Here is a 24549-nt window from a genome sequence, read left to right as displayed (position 1 = left end):
CCACAGCTTCTTGCTGTCTCATGCTGTCTCTGGTGTTATAGCTCTTTCTCTGTCTCCTGGGTCTAGAAGGTTCTCGGTGCAGGGACCCCAGCTTCAAAGGACATGCTTTACTTCTGGCTCTTCTTTCTTGGTGGTAGTGAGGTCCGCTTTTCCTGTCTCTGGGATGGCTCATTTTAAGCCTGATGGGATGGCAATACTGATCAATCCCCATCTTAGGGTTCCATACACCTTATTTGTATGGTCACACCCCGATAAGGGTGTCATGCACCTTATTTGCAGTATTAGCAAGCTGTCCAATCCCCTTGGTGGGCCGCAAGGACCTTATTTGTATAGCACCCCCCAATCATTTGGTGGGAGTTACAAAACCATGACGATAAAGCCCATATAAAAGCAATTCATCACATCACAGAGTCCCAGAAGAAGAAGCAAAAGGAACAAAGAATATTTGGAGAAATAATCACTGAAACTTCCCAAATTTGAAGAAAAACATTAATCTATACATCCAGAAGCTCAATGAAATCCAAGGAGGAGAAATTCAAAGAGACACATAATCAAACTGTGAAAAGACTAAGAAAAAGAGAGAATGTTGAAAGCAGCCAGGGAGAAAACCTTCCACATGACCCAGAAATTCCACTCCTTGGTGTATACCCAAGATAAATGAAAACCTACATCTACACAAAAATTTGTACACAAATGTTCATAGCAGCATTATTCATAATAGCCAAAAAGTGGAAACAACCCAAATACTCATCAACAGGTGAACTGATAAACAAAATGTGGTAATTATATCCAATGGGATATTACCCAGCCATAAAAAGGAATGAAGTACTACTATACATGCTATAGCACGGATGAACTTTGAAAACTTTATGCTAAGTGAGAGAAGACAATTGTATAAGACCACACATTGTATGATTTCCTTTATATGAAATCTCCAGAATAGGCAAACACATAGAGACAGAAAGTAGAATAATGATTGCCAGGAGTAGTGGAGTGGGAAGTGACTGCTACTGGGTACTGGGTTTCTTTTTGGAGTAATGAAAATGTTCTGGAATTAGAATAGTGATGATGATTGTGTAACCTTGAGAATATACTAAAAATCACTGAGTTGTACAATTTAAAAGTGTGAATGTTGTTAGGTGTCTTATATCTTAATAAAAAATGTAATTAAAAATTCCTTTTACAGTACTCACCAGCTTGAATGCAATCTGTCTTGTTCAACTTCTTGGCATTGCAAAATTTCCTGAATCCAAAGTTGTAATATAAGTTGGAAAAAGCCATCCCCAGGCAGTGGCCTGGAAATACTATGAATGTATCATCCAAAGACTCTGAGACTGTTGTGTAGCCCAGATCTGTGAGAGAAATAGAAAATATTAACTTTACTTGCAGGAAGGAAAGAGCACATCCTCTATCATCTCTTCCGATCCACTGTCCCTCTTCATCTTGTCTCCATCACTCTACCATCACACTCCTAGGACCCCAGACCTGGTCTACACCTGAGGCGTTGTTTTCTCTCATCCTCAGTAGTCATTCAACCTCCCAGCCATAAGTGTTTTTCTTTTGTAAGTGCCTCTTGATCTGTCACTTTATTTCAAATCCAATTGTCTATGCAGAAGAATCAGAAAGAGCACGGGCTGTTTGGAAAAATCAGCAGTAGTGTGGCTGGAATATGGGTGCATGCATACACGGACAGAGTAAATTTGAGGCTGGAGGGGGATGAGTTTTACAAGTGAGCTGGGGCAGACACAGGGACGGATTACCCAATAAGCAAGGTAAGCACGCGCTTAGGACATCAACAAAACAAGGGCACCAGTTGTCCAAAGCAAAGACCCATAAATGCCAAGCAGACAGGACACAAGGAAAAGCGAGTGCCACATGGAAGGGAATGGGCAGGGCACTAAATGAAACGGATACCAGCTCCAGTGCGCGAGAGACTGTGCTGGCCAGAAATAAAGTTCACGCGGAATCTTGAGAGCACCCACAGGGAAGGCTCTTTAAGCTATGAGGCCCCTACTGCTTCAACACCTTTGTTGACATCTGTCTCCTACGGTCCCCTCCTGTGTAACTGAAACTCCTTATCTCGGAAGGTCTCTTGAGAGTATACTATTTATTTCTACAGGATGTTCATTTTTGTTCCTAAAGAGACCTCAAAAACCCTCAGCGTACAATAATGATTCAAGAAAGACTCAATTCATTATCTTTATTATGTATAGAGGTAATTATTGTTCGGTGCTTAATTGTGATGAAAGCATTGAAGAAATTGTAAGAGCACAGAATAGAAAGAAATGTTTTTAATTATAACATGCTAGAGATAAAGATTTATCTAAAAATAAAATACAGTAATCTGTTGTAATATTTGTTTTCTGATGATTAAATTTTCTTTTATGACATCTTTTCATTTGTTCACTTATAATTATGGCATTTATTACAAAACAAGCATCAAAACTGAAGTATGAGCTATTTAAAGCAAAACTGGTGAAAGCCAATTTTTTGTTGTGGGAGAGCAACAGAATTTTACATTGATTGTTGAACCAATTAAGTTCACTGACTCATTTTCTTTGTTGTAGAATATGTGGAATATTCTTTTTGTAGAAAATGTGGTATATAGGAAAAATCTTAGTATCTCACATCCACTAAAAATTTTATAATCTAGTTCATCTCTTGCTGCTAAAAAGGCTTATGCTACTTCTGGGTTCAGTCGCTAACATTATATCAAAACCCACTGCTATCGAGTCAATAGCAACTCATAGTGACCCTATAGGACGGAGTAGAACTGCCTCATAGAATTTCCAAGGAGCTCCTGTTGGCTTTGAACTGCCAACCTTTTGGTTAGCAGCCATAGCTCTTAACCACTGTGCCACGAGGGTTTCCGTTAATATTATAGTCAAATTTAAAAAGAAGCTAAGACACACACACACTCATAATTTATATATCCCTTTCAAATCTGTGAGTAAGCAGAGGAGGGGGCACCACAGATTATCAGTGTTTAGGGCCCTCATTTGCCTTAATCCAGCCCTGGCCAGACAGGGTAGGGTCTAGTATATCAGCTGTGGAGTTGTTTTGGTTCGGTAAGGACACAGTCCCTACCTATATAGTGCATGGAGACAAAACTATCATTATTTGAAGATGCTATGCATATCGTGTACCTGGAAAAGCCAAGAGAATCAATCAAATAAAAGAGAGTTTGGTAAATTGGCTGGTGATCTTCTCAGAGGTCAAGAAATGCAACTTTCAGGTCATGTTATATCAAAAGAATGCTAAAAAGGGTTATAAATGAACTGTGATATACTTGAAATGTTTACTTCCAACAAGTAAAATATAAAATGCTTCACAAAATAAATGACTCATAATAATTAATTTATAAGAGAATCAACGCCTAACCCTGTGGGGCATGCTCCAAAGGGACAACAGTTGATGGTGTGTATTGGAGCCCTGGTGGTAAAGTGGTTAAAAGCTCAGGCTGCTAACCAAAAGGCTGGCAGTTCAAATTCACCAGCCGGTCCTTGGAAACCCTATGGGGCAGTTCTACTCTGTCTTATAGGGTCACTATGAGTCGGAATTGACTCGACAGCACACAACAATAACAACAACAAATGTCGCTGATCCCTCACCACTCACAGGTTGCTTTGTTCTGACCCCTAATAGCTCCATGTGCTCTAGGTGTTGACCTTCGCAAAGTCCAACACATTTTCAAGGACACAAAGGAGAAATAAAGGGTAGGTTAGAGCTCAAACTCTAGACTTCATAACAACTCATGCAACCAGCTCCAGGCCAGTGGATGGTTTAGGGGAGAGAGCATGCAGACATAGGATTCACGGATGCCACGGGAAGGGGCTGAACCAATGATAAAAAAGCACACTCTAGTCTTAGGACATCGACTTTGAATAGCACAACATTTGGGGACCAATATGTGAGGTTTCCATCAGTTGAGGTCACTGTGATATATGTATGACATGCTGAACTTGGATGATCTACAGTAGGTCTCCCAACCAACATTTCCTAGGCCAGGACTCAGAAACCTTGCAGTAGAGTGAGAATCTATGTGCCGGGGATGAAACTCAGTTTGGGGCAGAAGTCAGAAGCTGTGGACCTCAGCAGCCCCACTGAGATTCAGGCCCCAAGGCCCCAGGGTCATACATCGGAGGAGTTTGTTGTTGAGGTCACTGTGTATTTTGAGGGTCTTCCAACCTAGGGGCTCAGCTTCCAGCTCTATATGAGACAATATTCTGTTGTAATCCATAGGGTTTCTACCGGCTAATTTTCAGAAGTAGATTGCCAGGCCTTTCTTCCTAATCTGTCTTAGTCTGGAAGTTACACTGAAACTTGTCCACCAAGGGTGACCATACTGGTAATTGAAATACTGGTAGCCTAGCTTCCAACATCACAGCAATGCATAAGCCACCACAGTATAACAAACTGACAGACGAGTGGTTGCACAGCGGATTAGTACATTTTAATTTCCCTTTCTACCATTTTAGTGGGGCCTCTGGAAAAGAGAGCTCAGATGTTCATATCCTTGACTATCTGTCTACCACCATAGCTGCAGCCATCCTAAGGAGGCCTCTAGGGAGTGTATTTAGAGGCCAAGGCCAGGCAAATGCACACTTTCTACTACTAGCTGGAACTCTGGCCCCCAAGTCTCCATCAGTGTCCTTCCTTGGGGAGTAGGGATGGAGCACATAAACCTATCAGCCTCCCTTCTTTAGGCCAGAGGTCGGGTTCCTTTCCTTGTCCCAGGCATCCCAGTGCCTATGACTCACCAGCTTCCAATTTAGCTTTTCAGTTGGAAGGCGTTTCCTACTTAGTGGAAGGAAGGTGTTGACCCTTTTGATTGCTGCATATTACTGGGGGGAGAAAAATAGCTTGAGGCAATCTAAAAAGAAAGGGATCTCAGGAAGGCCAAGGGAATCCAGAGAGAATGTCTGAGAGTGAGAACACCCTCATGTCCTCAGTGTCTCCAACAGCTCCACCCTTGGGCATCAGGGATCCTTGGCATCAGGAACCCTTAGAGTCCATGGACTTAGCCTGTGTCAGTGCATGTCCCTTTGGTGTGAGGCTGGGCAGCAGGCAGTGGAAGGAGGTTCTCCCTGCAGATTAGGGTGGCATTTCTCAAAGTGGGTCCCTGGGCCACCTGATCGGAGTTCCCTGAATGGGCCTTAAAACGCCGTCAGTAACTCTCAGGTGCACAGTACAGTGGCAACCTTGGTGAGCGCTCCATCAATTCACACCTCTGCTGCCTCCCTCCACTCTACCTACATGGTGCTTTTTACTCTACTTCAATCATAAAGTCAAAATGCTGCCGCTTTTCTGATCTGCTCAGAAGGAGATGCTTTCTCTTTTGGAGCTCTGTGGGTGGTATGCATGAAAAACAGAAAGGCCATCACATCACACCAATACTACTCAAACTATTTCAGAGCATAGAAAAGGAAGGAATGTTCCTGAATTCATTCTATGAAGCTGGCATAACCCTGATACCAAAGCCAGGCAAAGACATCACAAAAAAAGAAAACTACAGATCCATATCCATCATGAATATAGACACAAAAATTCTCAACAAAATTCTAGCCAATAGAATTCAATGGCATATCAAAAAAATAATACATCATGACCAAGTGGCATTCATACAAGGTGTGTAAGGATGGTTGAACATTAGAATATCAATCAATGTAATCAGCTACATAAATAGGACAAAAGAAAAGGATCACATGGTCATTTCAATCAAAGCACAAAAGGTATTTGACAAAGCACAACCCATTCCTGATGAAAATTCTCAGTGAAATAGAAATAGAAGGGAAACTCCTCTATATAATAAAGGGCATTTATACAAAACTAATAGCCAACATTATTCTCAATGGAGAGAGAATGAAAGCATTCTCCTTGAGAACAGGAACTAGACAAGGATACCCTTTACCAAGACTCTTATTCAACATCACGCTGGAAGTCCTAGCTAGAGCAATAAGGCAAGAAAAGGAAAAAAAGGGCATCCAAACTGGTAAGGAAGAGGTAAAACTACCCCTATTTGCACATGATATGATCTTATACATAGAAAAGCCAAAAAAATCCATAAGAAAGACACTGGAACTAATAAAAGTTTTCAGCAAAGTAACAGGATACAAGATTAACATACAAAAATCAGTTGGATTCCTCTACACCAACAAAGAGAACTTTGAAAACTAAATCAGGAAATCAATACCAACTACAATAGCCCATCAAAAGATAAATTACTTAGCAATAAATCTAACCACGGACATATAAAACCTATACAAAGAAAACTAAAAACACTACTGCAAGAAACCAAAAGAGACCCAAATAAATGGAAAAATATACCATGCTCATGGATGTGAAGACTCAACATTGGGAAAATGTCAATACTACCCAAAGCAATATACAGATACAATGCAATCCTGATCCAATTTCCAATAACATTCTTTAATGAGATGGAGAAACTACTTGCCAACTTTATATGGAAAGGGAAGAGGCCCTGGATAAGCAAAGCATTATTGAAGAAGAAGAACCAACTAGGATGCCTCACACAACCTGATCTTACAACCTACTATACACCCGTGGTAGTCAAAACAACCTGGTATTGGTACAACAGATACATAGACCAATGGAACAGATTTGAAAATCCAGATGTAAATGCATTCATCTACAGGCAGCTGATATTTGACAAAGGGCCAAAGTCCATTAAATGGGTAAAAGACAGTGTCTAACAAATGGTGCTGACATAACTAGATGTCCATTTGTAAAAAAGTGAAACAGGATCCGTACCTCACACCATATATAAAAACTGACTCAGAATGGATCAAAGACCTAAATACAAAGCCTAAAATGATAAAGGTCATGGGAGAAAAAATAGGGGCAATGCTAGGAGCCCTAATACATGGCATAAATATAATACAAACCATAATTAACAATACACAAACACCAGAAGATAAACTGGATCACTGGGAGCTTCTAAAAATTAAACACGTATGCTCATCAGAAGATTTTCCAAAAGAGTAAAAAGAGAACCTACAGAGCAGGAAAAAATTTTTGGCTACAACATATCTGACAAGGGTCTAATCTCTAAAATCTACAAAATACTTTAACACTCCAGCAACAAAAAGACAAATAATCCAATAAAAATTGGGCAAAGAACATGAACGGAAACTGCACCAAAGAAGACAATCAGGCAGCTAACAGACATGTAAAGAAATGCTCATGATCATTAGCCATAAGAGAAATGCAAATCAAAACTACAATGAGATACCATCTGACCCCAACAATATTGGCACTAATAATAATAATAATAAAAAGAAAATAATAAATGTTACAGAAGTCACGGGGAGATTGGAACTCTTATGAGCTGCTGGTGGGAATGTAAAATGGTACAAACAGTAATGAAAATGATACGGTGCTTCCTTAAATCCTAGAAATAGAAATACCATACAAAGTAGCAATTGCGCTCTTAGGAACATATTGCAGAAAGATGGAAATGACGTAAGTGTCCACCAACAGATGAATGGATAAACAAATACAATGGAATACTATAAAGAACAATGATGAATTGGTGTAACATCTGACAATGTGGATGACTCTGGAGGGCATTATGCTGAGTGAAAGAAGTCAATCATAAAAGGACAAATATTGTATGAGACCACTGTTTAAAAGCTCAAGAAAAGGTTTACACACTGAAGAGAGGAAGGGAGGGGAAATTACTAACTAGATAGCAGACAAGTGTCAGCTCTGGTGAAGGAAAACACAACAAACAATATAGAGGAAGTCAGCACGACTTGATCAAGGCAAAGTCATAGAAGCTTCCTAGACACATCCAAACACCTTGAGGGACTGAGCTACTGGGACTGAGGCCTGGGGACCATTGTCTCGGGAGACATCTAGGTCAATTGGCATAACATAGTTCATAAAGGAAATGTTCTACATCCTACTTTGATGAGTAGTATCTGGGTTCTTGAAAGCTTGTGAATGGCCATCTAAGATATATCTATTGATCCCATCCTATCTGGAGCAAAGGAGAATGAAGAAATCCAAAGACACAAGGAAAACATTAGCCTAAAGGACTAATGAACCGCGTGAACTACCACCTCCATCAGCCTGAGCCCAGAAGAACTAGATGGTGCCTGGCTCCTGCCACCAAACTCTCTGACAGGGATCACAATAGAGTCCCGGCCAAAGCAGGATAAAAATGTTGAACAAAACTCATATTCACAAAAAAAAGACCAGACTTGCTGATCTGACAGAGACTGGAGTAACCACCAAGACTATGGCCCTGGACATCCTGCTAACTCAGAACTGAAGCTACTCCCAACACCTACTTTTCAGACAAAGATTAGACAAGCCTATAAAACAAACAATAACATATGTGAGGAATGTACTTTTTAGTTCAATCAAATATACAAGACCAAATGGGCAACTCCTGCCCAAAAGTAAGATGAGAAGGTAGGAAGGGACAGGAAAACTGGACAAATGGTCATGGGGAACCCTGGGGTAGAGAGGGAGGGGGGAGTGGGGGGAGTGCTATCACATTGCAGGGATTGCAACCAATGTCACAAAACAATATGTGTGTAAATGTTTGAACGAGAAATTAATTTGTGCTGTAAACTTTCACTTACTGCAAAATTAAAAAAAAAAAAAAAAAAGGCCACCACAAATTGTGAGTTAGACAGAAGGAAGAGAGTGTGGTGGCATGGACACAGGAACACCAGAGCTAAGGTGTGGGGGATTCGTGAGTGCACAGCTTCAGCTTCCTTTACTCCAATTTACTTTCTAAGCAGTCTTGCTCCATTACCTTGGCTTATTTATTTACTTGTTAATTCTTTTATTGAGGTATTATTCATTCCAGTGAAATGCACATTTAATAAGTGGACAATTTGATAAATTTTAGTAAATTTATGCACCTGGATAACCAACACCCCAATCAAGTCATAGAATATTTCCACCACTCCAGAAAACTCCCTAACATCCCTTTTCAGTCACTCCTCACCCTCCACACCCTGAAGCAATCACTGTTCAAACTGTGTCACTACGGATTCGTTCTGCTTGTTCTTTGGCTCTCTTTTGTCCAATTCTCTTGCATAGCATTGCATTTTTTATATTTGTCTACACTGTTGTATGTACCCGTGGCTGCTTTCCTTTGCTATTGCTGAGCAATGATATATTTTGTGAATATAACAGTTTACCCATTCTCCTGGCTGTTTGAGATATTTCCAGTTCGGGGATCTTAAGACTAACTAAAGCTGCCAAGCACATTCTTGCAGAGGGTTTGATAGACGCATGCTTGCACGGTACCTTCTTTGTGGCTGCTCTAGGGAAAATAGCTCTGTGTGACATGTGGCTATGGCAGGCCTCACCTTTCTCACTTGTGACGGAGACGAGAATGAAGGGGCCGATGCTCAGGAAGGTGAGCATTATGATGAGCTTAACAAAAGCGTTGCAGGTGTTGGTAAAGCAGAAGCTGGCCAAGTAGATGAAGGGGATGATGGCCCAGCCGTAGAGCATTAACATCAGGAAGACAGCCAGGATATTTCCATTGCAGGTGAAAGCTTCTTCTTTGTAGTATAGAAACACCACCTTAGGAAGGGGTGAGGGATTTGAAGAAGTCACCAATCCTAAGCACTGGAGAAGGACTATAATACTCTCAGCTTTAAAAATAAGGCATTGGCAACACTCCACAGCCAACTCCCTTCATTCTTTCATCCATCAATGCCAGATGGGCAAGCCTTGCACCTGGAAATCAATAGCCACAGTGCAGTGAGATAAGGAGGTTCAGAGATGCTTAAAAAACAATCACGAAAGGGATCTGTTCTCCATAAAGGAACCAGGGACCCATGAGCTACTCAATTCAATCATCACTGAGTACTCAGCAGTACCCTGGTGAGCTGTTTTCCACCTCTTTTTTTACTCAGAAGAAGGCAGTTTCTTATTAGCTCAGGGAGCAACTGTGAGGAGGCCACATAGTAGAGGCCCTGGAGAAGGGCTCTCTCCTCCTGAAGGCACCAGGAACCAGGGCATCTTACTGAGGGGCAGTGATGAAGGTGTATCACACAAGGGATCCCCAAATCAGTGCTGAGGCTGCCAACCTAGGCTCCTGCCAGCTCAGGCTCTGGGCAGTGCTCCAGGCCAGCCCCTTGCCTTCAGGCAAGGGCCCCCCAGCTGTGCTCACCAGCTCCAGCAGGCTGGGGACCAGGTAACCTGCAGGGGAAGGCCACACTCACCAGCAGCAGCAGGCTGGGGACCAGGAAGGAGATGAGATCCCACAGCAGGGCGGAGAGCCAGAAGGTCACCACATGGACACCACTGACAAACTGGACGTGCTTGGCCTTGCTGGAGTTCTCCTTGACTGTCAGGATGGAAAACGAGCTAGACAGGAAAGCCATTCCAAAGAGCAAGTTGATAACAAGGTAATGTACTTTGAGGCCCCTGCAGGATACAGGACAGGAGGAGAGAGGCAGCAGTTTAAGCAGGACTGCTCATGGCCATCATCTTCCAAAAGAGCAGTGTGCAATTAAAAGAGGACACAGACAAGCAGGAGTTAAGGGGGAGGCTGTGGGCATGGGTGCAGGAGAAGGGAAGGCACATACTGGTACAGGATGTCCTCAGAGGTCTCTATGGCAGTCTGCGGTTGAGGGTGATTCGTTGCAGTAATGGAAGCCTTGGCACCAGAGAGCAGCTTGAATAGAAAATTGTCCACCAGAGCCACAGCCAGGGCGGGGGAGTGGTATGCCTCATTGTTGAACAGAGCTGTCACAACGGTACGGCCTTTGACGTCTTCAATGGAAGCTGCGACGACGTAGCGGTTGTCAAAACCCTCAGGTTCCTCCTCTGCCTTTTGCAGTAGGAACTCTTCCACCGGACCTGGAACAGAGCAGAACACCTGCTGACAATATGCAGTGAGGATGATAGAGAGCTCGGCACCAGGCCCAGTGAGGTGGGGCTCCCCAGCTCCTGTCCCTGACTCACCGAGCACAATCACATGTCTACGCTTACAGCTTCCCTGCTTGCCTCTCCTCACACAAATTCTAGCCATGCCTGAGGACTTATCATTCCCCAAAGCTTACAAAATTCTTGTTGTTTGGAATGTTCTTCAGTTTACCTTCCCCTTCTATCCGTCAGTTCCCATACAGACTTCAGGCCTTGACCTAGACAGTGCTTACTCTGGAAGCTTCCTTTGACCCCTAAGTCTGATACATGTCTATGCGATCCGGTAGCACTCCAATCAGTGATGATCCCTTTGCACTGAAATGATCTGTTATTTATTCATGAGACCACTAGACTTTCAGTCCTTGAGGGCTACTACTAAGCTTGCTCATCACTGAATTCCCGGCACACGTTGCCGTGTGAAATATACGACCCATCTAGACCCACATGTCTGTCAGTTTGTCGTACTGTGGGGGCTTGCGTGTTGCTGTGATGTTGGAAGCTATGCCACTGGTATTCAGATACCAGCAGGGTCACCCATGGCGGACAGGTTTCAGTTGAGCTTCCAGACTGAGATAGCCTAGAAAGAAGGACCTGGCAGTCTCCTTCTGAAAAGAATTAGCCGGTGAAAACCTTACGAACAGCAATGGAACATTGTCTGATACAGTGCCAGAAGATGAGCCTCCCAGGTTGGAAGGCACTCAAAAGATGACTGGGGAAGAGCTGCCTCCTCAAAGTAGAGTCGACCTTAATGACATGGATGGAGTCAAGCTTTCAGGACCTTCATTTGAGGATGTGGCACAACTCAAAATGAGATGAAACAGCTGCAACCATCCATTAATAATCAGAACATGGTATGTATGATGTATGAATCTAGGAAAATTGGAAATTGCCAAAAATGAAATGGCATGCATAAACACTGATATCCTGGGCATTAGTAAGCTGAAATGGACCGTTATTGGCCATTCTGAATCAGACAATCATATGGTCTACTATGCTGTGAATGAAAACCTGAAGAGGAAAGGCAATGCACTCATCATCAAAAAGAACATTTCAAGATCTATCCTGAAGTACAACACTGTCAGTGATAGGATAATATCCATATGCCTACAAGGAAGACCAGTTAATATGACTATTATTCATTCAAATTGACGCACCAATCACTAATGCTAAAGATGAAGAAATTGAAGATTTTTACCAGCTTCTACAGTCTGAAATTGACCAAACATGCTATTAGGATGCATTGATAATTACTGGTAATTGGAATGCAAAAGTTGGAAACAAAGAAGAAGGATCGGTAGCTGGAAAATATGGCCTTGGTGATAGAAAGTATGCCGGAGATCTCATGATAGACTTTTGCAAGACTAACGACTTCTTTGGAAACCCTGGTGGCATAGTGGTTGAGTACTATGGCTGCTAACCAAGAGGTCAGCAGTTCGAATCTGCCAGGTGCTCCTCGGAAACTCCACAGAGCAGTTCTACTCTGTCCTATAGGGTTGCTATGAGTCGGAATTGACTCAACGGCGGTGGGTTTTTGGTTTTTGGGTAATGACTTCTTCATTGCAAATATATTTTTTCACCAACAGAAACTTCGACTATACACACCGACCTCACCAGATGGAATACACAGGAATCAAATCGACTACATCTGTGGAAAGAGATGATGGAAAAGCTCAATATCATTGGTCAGAACAAGGCCAGGGGACAACTGTGGAACGGACCATTAATTGCTCATATGCAAGTTCAAGTTGTAACTGAAGAAAATCAGAACAAATTCATGACAGCCAAAGTATGACCTTGAGTAAGTATATCCCACCTGAATTTAGAGACCCTCTTAAGAATAGATTTGACACATTGAACACCAATGACTGAAGACCAGACGAGTTGTGGAATGACATCAAGGACATCATACGTGAAGAAATCAAGACGTCATTAAAAAGACAGGAAAGAAAGAAAAGACCAAAATGGATGTCAGAATAGTCTCTGAAACTTGCTCTTGAACATCAAGCAGCTAAAGTGAAAGGAAGAAATGATGAAGTAAAAAAATTGAACAGAAGATTTCAAAAGGCAGCTAGAGAAGACAAAGTAAAGTATTATAATGACATATGCAAAGAGCTGGAGATAGGAAATCAAAAGGGAAGAACACACTCAGCATTCCTCAAGCTGAAAGAACTGAAGGAAAAATTCAAGCTTGGAGTTGCAATAGTGGAGGATTCTATGGGGAAAATATTAAAAGACGCAGGAGAAGATGGAAGGAACACACAGAGTCATCACACCAAATAGAACTGGTTGACGTTCGACCATTTCAAGAGGTAGTGTATGATCAGGAACCGATGGTACTGAAGGAAGAAGTCAAAGCTGCACTGAAGGCACTGGTGAAAAACAAGGCTCCAGGAATTGACGGAATATCAATTGAGGTGTTTCAACAAATAGATGCAGTGCTGGAAGCGCTCACTCGTCTATGCCAAGAAATTTGGAAGACAGCTAGCTACCTGGCCAACTGACAGGAAGAGATCCATATTTATGCATATTCCCCAAAAAGGTGATCCAACTGTGGAAATTATTGAACAGTACTGGGTTTTATCATTAATATCACATGTAAGCAAAATTTTGCTGAAGATCATTCAAAAGCAGCTGCAGCAGTATATTGACAGGGAACTGCCAGAAATTCAGGCTGGATTCAGAAGAGGATGTGGAACCAGAGCTATCACTGCTGATGTCAAATGGATCCTAGCTGAAAGCCAAGAATACCAGAACGATGTTTTATTGACTATGCAAACACGTTGGACTGTGCGGATCATAACAAATTTTGAATAACATTGCGAAGAATGGGAATTCCAGAACACTTCATTGTGCTCATGAGAAACCTGGACATATATCAAGAGGCAGCTGTTTGGACAGAGCAAGGGGATATTGCATGGTTTAAAGTCAGGAAAGGAGTGTGCTAGGATTGCACTCTTTCACCGTACTTATTCAGTCTGTATGCTGAGCAAATAATCCAAGAAGCTGGACTATATGAAGAAGAACAGGGCATCAGGATTGCAGGAAGACTCATTAACAACCTGCAACATGCAGATGACACAACCTTGCTTGCTGAAAGTGAAGAAGACTTGAAGTACTTACTGATGAAGATCAAAGACCACAGCCTTCAGTATGGATTACACCTCAACATAAAGAAAACAAACCCTCACAACTAGACCAATAAGCAACATCATGATAAATGGAGAAAAGATTGAAGTTGTTAAGGATTTCATTTTACCTGGATCCACAATCAACAGCCATCGAAGCAGCATTCAAGAAATCAAAAGATGCATTGCATTGGGCAAATTTGCTGCAAAGGGCCTCTTCAAAGTGTTGAAAAGCAATGATGTCACCTTGAAGACTAAGGTGCGCCTGACCCAAGCCATGGCATTTCCAATCACATCATAATCATGGGAAAGCTAGACAATGGATAAGGAAGGCTGAAGAATTGATGCCTTTGACTTATGGTGTTGGAGAAGAATATTGAATATACCACAGACTGCCAAAACAAATCTGTCTTGGAAGAAGTACAATCAGAATGCTCCTTAGAAGCAAGGATGGTGAGACTGTGACTTGCATACTTTGGACATATTGTCAGGAGGGATCAGTCCCTGGAGAAGGACATCATGCTTGGTAAAGTACAGGCTCAGCGGAAAAGAGGAAGACCCTTAATGAGATGGATTGACACAGTGACTGTAACAATGGGCTCAAGCATATTAACAATTGTGAGCATGGCGCAGGACTGGGCAGTGTTTCGTTCTTGATACATAGTGTCGTTATGAGTGGGAACCAACTGAAAGGCACCTAGCAACAACAGAGCTCTTGAGTCTTTAGTGCTGGAAGGGGTCTTCGGTCTTAACAACAATAAGAAATAGCATCATTGGCTGAATGCTCACTCAGTGCCAACTGTGCAAAGTGCTGAACAGGCACCCTGGCATGTCTTCCTCCCCACATTTCGGAGAGGCCGGGTCATTAGTCTCTCATTTCGTATATGAAGAATCCGAGCCTCAGGGAGGTAGGCGTTGTGATCCCTCATCCTAGCCATTTTTCTACATTATGTTCTGCATTTGGTCTCCTTACTTCAGTTTTTTAAAAACATAATTATTTTAAGTTTTTATTTTCAGTCAAAATAATACACGGATACAAATTTTAAAATCAAACAGTTATATACAACTTACAGTGGAAACAGGCAATCTCCTGCCCTGCCCCTCGCCATTCCCAGGGCCTGCTCACTAGAAAAAAGAGGGGACAACTTTTCAATTCCCTTGGCTACTGTGTCTTATATTTTTAAAGGACACGTTTAAGCCGCTTGCTCTTGATTCTTTAGTTCCAGGCGTTATCTACTGACGTCCTATTATGGAGACGAGGATCTGCTCTCCTACAGCCATCCCTGGCCCCTACAGCCTTCCCCTCCCCTTTCCCCCCATTAGAGTTAAAGCATAATTTTGGTGAAGTCGATTATCATGTGTTGAATTGTGTCTCCCAAAAATATGCATATCGCTTTGGCTAGGCCATGATTCTCAGTATTGTGTGATTGTCCACTGTTCTGTCGTCCAATGTGATTTTCCCATGTGTTGTAAATTCTGTCTCTATCATGTTAATGAGATGGGTTTAGTGGCAATTGTGTTAATAAGGCAGAACTCAATCTACAAGATTAGATTTTATCTTAAGCCAATCTCTCTTGAGACATGAAAGAGAGAAACGACCAGAGAGACATGGGGGACCTCATACCAGGGGGACCTCATACAGCCAAGAAACCCGGGGTCCCTGCAGTGAGAAGCTCCTCCACAGGGGAAGATTAATGATAAGGACCTTCCCCCAGAGCTGACAGAGAAAGAGAAAGCCTTCCCCTGGAGCTGGCACCGTGCATTCGGACTTCTAGCCTTCTAGTCTGTGAGAGAATAAATTTCTCTTTGTTAAAGCCATCCACTTCTGGTATTTCTGTTATAGCAGCACTAGATAACTAAGACATTGATATTCAGGTTTGACATTACTATGACTAAGGAAAAACTATTCACAGCTGTACCATGTAGTACATTATGATTATGCCTCGTTTATGGAAATTTCCACCCCCCACCTGCTCCGGTGGTAATACTTTCCTTGTTTCCTCATGCACTTCCTTTTATAATGTTGTTGATTCTGACTCATAGCAACCCTGAGTGACAGAGTAGAACTGCCCCAGAGAGCTTCCTAGGCTGTAATCTTTAATGGAGCAAATCGCCAGGTCTTTTCTCCCATGGAGCCGGTAGGAGAGCTGCAGATTTTGCAGTTAGCAAACACGCTCTTAACTGTTGCACCACCAGGGCTCCTTAGTTTTCTAATATCAATCACACCCTGACAGAAGTGTAAATTTCTCAGTAAATTCAAACACAGTGGGTTGTTTATTGGTTTCATTTTTGGCTGTCCTTTCATCCCTAGAAACACACACATGGCTTCATCTCCAGAAGGTGTCACTTTGCTGTCCTGTTGGAGTTTGAAAGATATTTTCTGAGACTGTCTGGCTACTCACTGTGACCTCGGACAGTGCCATGCGAAAGGACAAAGCCTCATGGCAAAGGCCACCATAGGCTGGCTTCAAGCACTGTTCTCCTCCTGCGCCTTGTACTTACCCGAGACCTCCAGAGGGATCTGTAATTCAGCCTCCAACATGTCTGTAAAGTGTTTTGAAAGGCGTGAGCTCAGACTGGAATTCTGAGAAATAAAGAATGGAACAATAGTTTGGCCATGTGTTTTCAAAGTCAGCTTCAATGGGACGTTTTCCATGCTCGATGCCTTGAGGTTGAATGACATGAGGCTGAATATAACGATCACCAGAGGCACCAGGATCTGTACTGACAGCATCATTGTCCAGTTGCGCCAAGAATATGTCATCCTTTTCAGGAACATGGCATAGAATTGTTGGCAGAAAAGATAGAACTACAATAAAAACAGGGGAGACATAGCATTAATGCGGTCACAGATAGAAACTGGCAGGCCGTCAGGTGGCCCCTGACGTCAGGTGTTCCCTCTTATGATAGCCATGAGAACTTTTCTGTTACATTGAAAATTTGCTTCTAGTGAAAATTCTTTGAACTTATGATTTGATTGGAGTCAAGTGGCAGAAAGAGAAGACACAGGCTAAGAAGAGTCTGGAAGAGCAGCCTGGACAGGTACAAAATATAAATAAGATGCAGTCTTTTTCCACTTACCAGATGGGCAAAAATGTAAAGCTGATGAGGATGTGGGGAAAATACCACTATTGGTGGGTCTTGTTTTTTTTTTTTTTCCTTTTAGAAAACAAATTGGCTGTATGAATAAATTTAATATGCCCATAGTCTTTAACCCAGAAATTCTACTCCTAGTAATGCGCCCTACAGACACACCTGTATAAGTATTCAAGGTCCATGCACAAAGATGGCCTATCTCACTGCTAGGAAAAGTCAAAGGGCACAGGCATGCGCACAGAACAGGCCTGGTCGGGGAGGGACACCCTTGAGGTTAGCATTGGGCACTTCCACTTTGCTGCTCTGGGGCCCTGCAGAACTGGGGGTGTGAAGGGGGCCTTTAAGCCTCAGCCTCAGTGTCTTCTGTGCCACACTTTCCTCTTGGAAGGAGGCCTGGTGGGCAGGCATGAGTCAGGCATTTCTAAGGTCTTGGCAAAAACACTGACAAATACCCGAAATTCTCTACCAAACATTCTTATTCAACATGAGGTAGGCTACATTCATCTCCGGCATTTGTCAAAAGGCTCTTGCTTGAGATTGTACACTGAGAAATACTTCCCGAGAAGACTTGGAGCTGTCTCCAAAGCCAAGCTTGGCCAAGCGAAGCGTGGATAACCAATTGCTGGGGGTTGGAAAAGAGGCTCCTATTTGTATAGGACAGGAGACAGGCTAGACAACTCCAAGACCCTTTCCAACTCGACAGCTTACCCTTTCATATATCTGATTCAAAATTATAAAACAATGAAATCATTCTTTTCACTAATCCATGAAAATCAGTCTCATTATTTTACAATAATACCTTGTGGGTAGCTAAATCAAGACCACCTTATAATGGGGTCTTAAAAGCTTGTAAGTAGCCATCCAAGGCACAACAATTGGTCTCTATGTGCCTGAACTACAGAGGAAGAAGAGAGTCAGGAATAGGAAGAAGATACAGAATGTGTGGCTAATTGTCTCCATGAACAATTGCCTCCTTTGCCATGAGACCAGAAGAACTGGATGGTGCCCAACTACCATTACCGAGCATTTTGATCAAAGATTCCATAGAAGAATCCTGATCAAAAGGGGGAAAATGCAGAACAAAATTTCAAATTCTCGTGGACTCCAGACTTCCTAGAGCTATGAAGTTTGGATGAACTCCCAAAACTATTGCCCCGAGATAATCTTTAAACCTGAAACCAAAAATAGCCCTAAAATCTTTTTTAAAATCAAACAATAGTTTAGCTCAACTAGTAAAAAATGCCTGCCTTGAGCTCTTATAAGAGCTACCTATATGGGATCGAACAGGTCACAGCAACTTGAAAGATTGGACAGGAAATTTAGGGGGCAGTGAATTTATGCTAATGGGGAAAGAACAACTCAGAAAAGGAGGACGAGAATGGTTATGCAACTCAAAGAATGTAGTCGATGTCACTAAATGGTACATGTAGAAACTGTTGAATTGGTGTATGTTTTCCTGTGTATATTCTCAACAACAACAACCAAATAAATAAGATTATATTGAAAAAAAGATCACTTTATAAAATGCACATCAATATTCTTTCTTTAACATTACAAGAATGCAACAGGTTGTCCACATGTCTCACAGGATATATTTTTAAATTTTACATTCCAATTGGAACAATACATGATTGGTTTCTCAGTGAAAGATTAAACAGAGTTTTTGGCTAATAGTTTTAGTGTTTTTATTCTTTCTTCTTACTGATGAGAGGAGTGGCCAAGATCTTTACTATGAGCTTTTCTGATACTTTCTTCCATCAGGTTAATTCCAGTCAGAAAACACCATCACTTTGCCTTGGAGGGGAGCAGATAGCATGGTATTGCTCACACCTGGCAGAGTCAGTCTTTTACACCTGAAACGTGCACATTTTCCTTAGGCCCTGTAAAAGGTTGATACATGCACTTCTTGAGGGAATGATAGTATGATTCCAAGAATTAGCCACACTCTGCTTCCTTGCCTGTATTTGGTGTAAGCGCTCACCCCGGTGTTCTGCTCGATGGGCAGGCCCGTCTGCACTGAGAAAATCCTTGAATGAAGACATTTAATTTTATCAACAGGAACTCTGTTAACCAGTGACCGGGAATTTATCGAGAATTTGCTGACTTGGGTATCTGCAGTACATTCTACCAATTTATTAACCCTGGGCCAAACAAAAAACAAATACAAATTCTCAAAATCACAGAACATTTCGTTTCACTTGGATTTAAAGAATGAAGGTCAAATTATGTAAAAAAAAAAAAAAAAAGGGCAAAATAATGAGGGAAAAAGGAGCTGCCACACTTAGAATAGTCTATACTGGCTAGCAAGGTCTTAGATGTGAACTGAGTGATGCTAAACAGGATTCAGCAGAGCTTCCAGACTAAGATGGACTAGGAAGAAAGGCCCAGGCTTCTGAAAACCAGCCCATGAAAACCCTGGTAGAAAATATAAAATAAAATGATAGACACAAATTTGAATGTATCACAAGTAATACCTGTTAATGGACTACTTGTTCCAGTTAAAAGACACCTATTGCCAGACTGGATAAAGTAACTTACCTGTTACCCACACCACTTCTGCCAGTTTACCTGCTGGGCCTTGTTGAGGCCTTCCGAGACTTGGGCCTGTGTCCCTGCTTCATGACCCTCACATTGCTTAGTGGGTGACATCATATTCAACACTATCCCCATGATCCAACACCCCATCACTGGAAGTACCGGTAGAGGGTGACGACCATTCAGTGAGGATGGTGGTCTCTAGGATCCCCTCCAGCCCTGAGGTTCTTGGCATTTACAGTTTTGCACTTGCTTACCGAATGAAGACCTCCTCCATGGTGGTCACAGAGGCTCCGAAGCTGGAGATGCCCAGCTCCTCCTGCCTCCGCTCCAGGTCAGAAAAGAGAGATTCAAACCTGGAAGGAAAACATAGTTTTACTTCTGGAAGGTGAAAGGGGAACCTCCCCCCCGCTTTGGCTCTCCACCGAGGAAAATGCATGGGTTTTGGAATCCAATCCCAACTTTGTGTAACCCCGTGAACTCAGTTTCTCTTGAACAGTGAGGGTAATGGTGTTTACTTCAGAAGGTTCCCACAAGGAATAAACATAACAGGTGCCTCACCCATTTTAGATGGAAAGTGAATACAGTGAAACCAGCGAGAGCCAGAACTTGACAGGACTGCCTTGTTTTTCTCAGTCTCAAAAGTTTTCTGCCTTTGACAGGGTGCAGTCTTACCACTTTTTCTACTGCTTGTTTTTGTGGAAAATATTTGTGTTTTCCTTTTCTAACAGGCTTCTGCCTTACACAGGTTCTTGTTTTTGCAGGTTTTACTGTATTTATTTATTTCTATTCTTTTCTTTTCTTTTTTTTTTTTTTTTGAGTAGAAGGAAAAAGCAATACTATTTTTGGAGTGCTTACTAAATGTCACGGGCCATTCTAAGCCATTTTACGTGTATTAACTCAGTTAGTCCTTTTAACAGCTCTTTGAAGACTGTGCAGAAGAGCCAGGACTAAACTCAGGCAGTCCATCTCCAAAGCAGTGCTTTGAAAGGTTATGCAAGCGAATAAAGACATGAATTCTTAACACTCTGCTAACCTTGAGCCTTCCCTCATTCCTGCTTTCATTTTTTGAACTGAAGGAATCCTGGCTTTTTGAGCACCCAGTGGACCTGCCCTGTTGCACCATAGCTGAATGACTGTCCCTGCCCATTGGACAACAAGGTGAAAAGTATCGTGACTACAGACAAGCAAACAACAAAGAACCCACAGGCTGCCTGTCCAGACATAACCAAATAAAACAAAAAACCAGGACAAAAGAAACAAATCTATAATCAGAAAACAAAGAAAATAACTACTGAATGTCCCAAAGACAGCAGTCAATATCAAAACACATTAAAAAACAGGACAGGATGGGTCCAGTAGATGTCCAAAATAAAATACTGGATGACTTTCCAGTAGAAGAAAAGGCACTAGAACTACCTGACAGGGAATTCAAATCTCTAATATTCAGAGCAATCCAAGAGTTGAAGCAAAAAGCAGACAAAAATGAGGAAAAAATAGACAAATTTTTGGAAAAGACAGACAAATTCATGGAAAATACAGACCAAAAAAAAAAAGGAACAATTCAGGAAAGTCATACAGGAACAAAATGCCAAAATAAATTCACAACTAGAAATCGTACAAAAGCAACATATAGAAATCCAAGAGATAAACAACAAGATTTCAGAAATGGGCAGTGTCATTCACAGAAGGGCTGAGGAGCAGGTTTGAACCAATGGATGACAGAGTCAGCGAAATTGAAGACAAACACTTGGATACAATTCTGTTTGAGGAAAAAGTGCAAAGGAAAATGAAGAAACCCTGAGAATTATGTGGGATACAGTCAAAAGCAAAAATTCGTGAGTGATCAGAGATCCAGAACAGGGAGAGAAAATGGAAAACACAGAGAGGATCACAGAAGAATTGCTGACTGAAAACTTCCCTAATACCATGAATGATGAAAAGCTGACCATCCAAGATGCGCAACGAATCCCATATAGGATAGACCCCAAAAGAAAAACACCAAGGCATATCATAATCACACTCGCTAAAACCACAGACAAAAAATCCTGCGAGCAGCTCAAGAAAAACAAAAAGTCACATTTAGAGGAGAAACAATAAGACTAAGCTCTGATTATTTGGCAGAAAACATGCAGGCAAGAAGGCAATGGGATGACATATATAAAACCTTGAAAGAAAAAAACTGCCAACCACGAATAATATATCCTGCAAAACTTTCATTCAAATATGATGAAATTAGGACACTTCCAGATAAACAGATATTAAGGGAATATGTAAAACCAAACCAAACTTACAAGAATTATTAAAGGGAGTCCTTCAGTCCGAGAATAAACAACATCAGACCACAGCCTGAATCTAGGATGCAAGATTGTACCAGCCAGGAACCAACCTAGGAAATGAACTCTCAGGGACTATCCAAAACCAAAAGAATTGCAACAGGGAACCAGAGAGGTTAATCTGTAAATGACAACAACGTCAGAATAATAAAAGAAGGAATAAACGGTATAGATATAGAACTCTCTAATGGAGAGGAAAGCAAGGCGATACCAAGTAATAACAGACTGGTTCAAACCTAGGAAGATGCGGTTCAAGGTAACTAAAAAGAAAGTTAACAAACCTACTTATCAAAACAAAGAAGAAAAACATAAAGTCTCAATAAAAACAAAATTTACAAAAACAAAAGAAATGAAAAAGAAATCCACAAGGAACTCAGTACAGGACATTATGCTGAGTGAAATAAGTTAATCGTAAAAGGACAAATATCATATGAGACGACTACTGTAAAAACTCATGAAAAGGTTCACGTACAAAAAGAAACAATATTTGATGGTTACGAGGGAGGGGAGGGGTAGGGATGTAAAAACACTTAATAGACAAAAGATAAGCAAGCGGTAACTTTGGTGAAGGGTAAGACAGTACACAGTACTAGGGAAGCCAGCACAACCTGTACAAGGCAAGGTCATGGTAGCTCCATAGACACATCCACACTCCCTGAGGGACCAAACTGCTGGGCTGAGGGCTGTGGGGACCATGGTCTCAGGGAACATCTAGCTTAATTGGCATAACAGAGTTTATAAAGAAAATGTTCTACATTCTACTTTGGTAAGTAGCATCGGGGGTCTTAAAAGCCTGTGAGCGGCCAGCTAGCATACTCCATTGGTCTCACCTGTTCGGGAGCAAGGACGAATGAAGAAAACTAAAGACACAAGGGAAAGATTAGTCCAAAGGAGTAATGGGCCACATCTACCATGGCTTCCACCAGACTGAGTCCAGTACAACTAGATGGTGCCTGGCTACCTCCACTGACTGCTCTGACAGGGGTCACAATAGAGGGTCCCAGACAGAGCTGGAGAAAAATGTAGAACAAAATTCTAACTCAAAAAGAAAGACTAGACTTGCTGGCCTGACAGAGACTGGAGAAACTCTGAGAGTATGGCCCCCGGACACCCTTTCAGCTCAGTAATGAGGCCACTCCTGAGGTTCACCCTTCAGCCAAAGGTTGAACAGGCCCATGGAACAAAACAAGACTAAAGGGGTGTACCAGCCCTGGAGTAGGGACTGGAAGGCAGGAAGGAGCAGGAAAGTTGGTAATAGGCAACCCGGGGTTGAGAAGGGAGAGTGTTGACATGTCATGGAGTTGTTAACCAACGTCACACAACAATGTGTGCACTAATTTTTTGATAAGAAACTAGTTTGTTCTGTAAATCTTCATCTAAAGTTCAATAATAATAATAAAAAAAAACGCATTGTAAAAAAATAAAACAAAAAGGGGTCTAAATATGCTGCCTCCTTTTTCTTACCTCCCATGTGTTTCTCTTTAACTCATACCCTTCCGTCTACACTGTGCTTTACAAGATCATCATGGGCCTCCATCTTACCAAAGGCAGTAGTGACTTCCCTTCTTTATTTAAAAAAAATTTTAGGTACTATTTCATACCTGGAGTCCCTGAATGGTGTAAATGGTTAAGTACTTGACTACTAGCCAAAAGGTTGGCAGTTCAAATCCACCCAGAGACACCTTGGAAGACAGGCTTGGCGATCTGCTTCTGAAACCCAAACCAAAAACAAAAACAAAAGAACTCATTGTTGTTGAGTCGATTCTGTCTCATAGCAACCCTATACGACAGAGTAGAACTGCCCCATAGGGTTTCCAAGGAGGGGCTGGTGGATTCAAACCGCTGACCTATTGGTTAACAGCCAGGCTCTTAACCACTGTACCACCAGGGCTCTTCTGAAATGTCATAGCCTTGAAAACCCTATGGAGCAGTTCTACTCTGCACATGTTAGTTGCCATGAGTTAGAATCGACTTCAGGGCAACTAACAACAACAACATTTTGTATCTACAAGTATAAGGTGTAATAATAAAATGAGCCTGGTAAACCCACAATTCAACCTAAGATCTAAAACGTAGTGATAACTTCCTATCCAGATCATACTTGACCTCATGATATCAATTATGTAGTTAACCCATTCCTTTCTTCTTGAAACACTCTTCTCTCTAGGCTTCCTTGAACAGTTTTGCTCCTTGCTACACCTCTGGCTATGCCCACAGGGTGGTGGGGAGGCTGGAAGACAGTTTTGAAAGGGGTGGTCGTCAAAAGATCAGTTTTAAGCACTTTACATCTGAAATACCTGTGAGACGCCCCAGTGGAGACATAGGAAGGCAGCTGGACATACATGAATCTAGAGGTTGAGGAGGTAAACTTGGGACTCCGCAGCTTACTGAGGTGTTTAAAGTCATAGAGAGAGATGAGGTCATGGAATAAGGAAGTGCAGAGAAAGAAGAAAACAGGACATATGATCAATCCCTGAGGCACACCTCAATTTTGAAGCTCTGCAGAGAGGGCGGACGATGCAAAGAAGACTGGGAAG

General features: G+C 42.0%; 1 protein-coding gene across 1 annotated transcript in view; it reads right to left on the bottom strand.

The window, feature by feature from the left end:
• The window catches only part of LOC100661465 (ATP-binding cassette sub-family A member 17-like), an 85897-nt gene that overhangs the window by 17810 nt on the left and 43538 nt on the right, over positions 1–24549 (bottom strand). The window contains exons 10-15 of the mRNA XM_064294783.1: positions 19933–20032; positions 16548–16854; positions 10581–10854; positions 10215–10419; positions 9351–9570; positions 1194–1352 (exon numbers count right to left, since the gene is read on the bottom strand). Of these exons, the coding sequence (XP_064150853.1) occupies positions 1194–1352; positions 9351–9570; positions 10215–10419; positions 10581–10854; positions 16548–16854; positions 19933–20032 (1265 nt within the window). The remainder of the gene's footprint in view (positions 1–1193; positions 1353–9350; positions 9571–10214; positions 10420–10580; positions 10855–16547; positions 16855–19932; positions 20033–24549) is intronic.

The sequence above is a fragment of the Loxodonta africana genome, chromosome 12, assembly GCF_030014295.1.
Source record: "Loxodonta africana isolate mLoxAfr1 chromosome 12, mLoxAfr1.hap2, whole genome shotgun sequence".
NCBI lineage: Eukaryota > Metazoa > Chordata > Mammalia > Proboscidea > Elephantidae > Loxodonta > Loxodonta africana.
The sequence above is the reverse complement of the archived record's forward strand: the minus strand, read 5'-3'. Positions and strand labels throughout refer to the sequence as shown.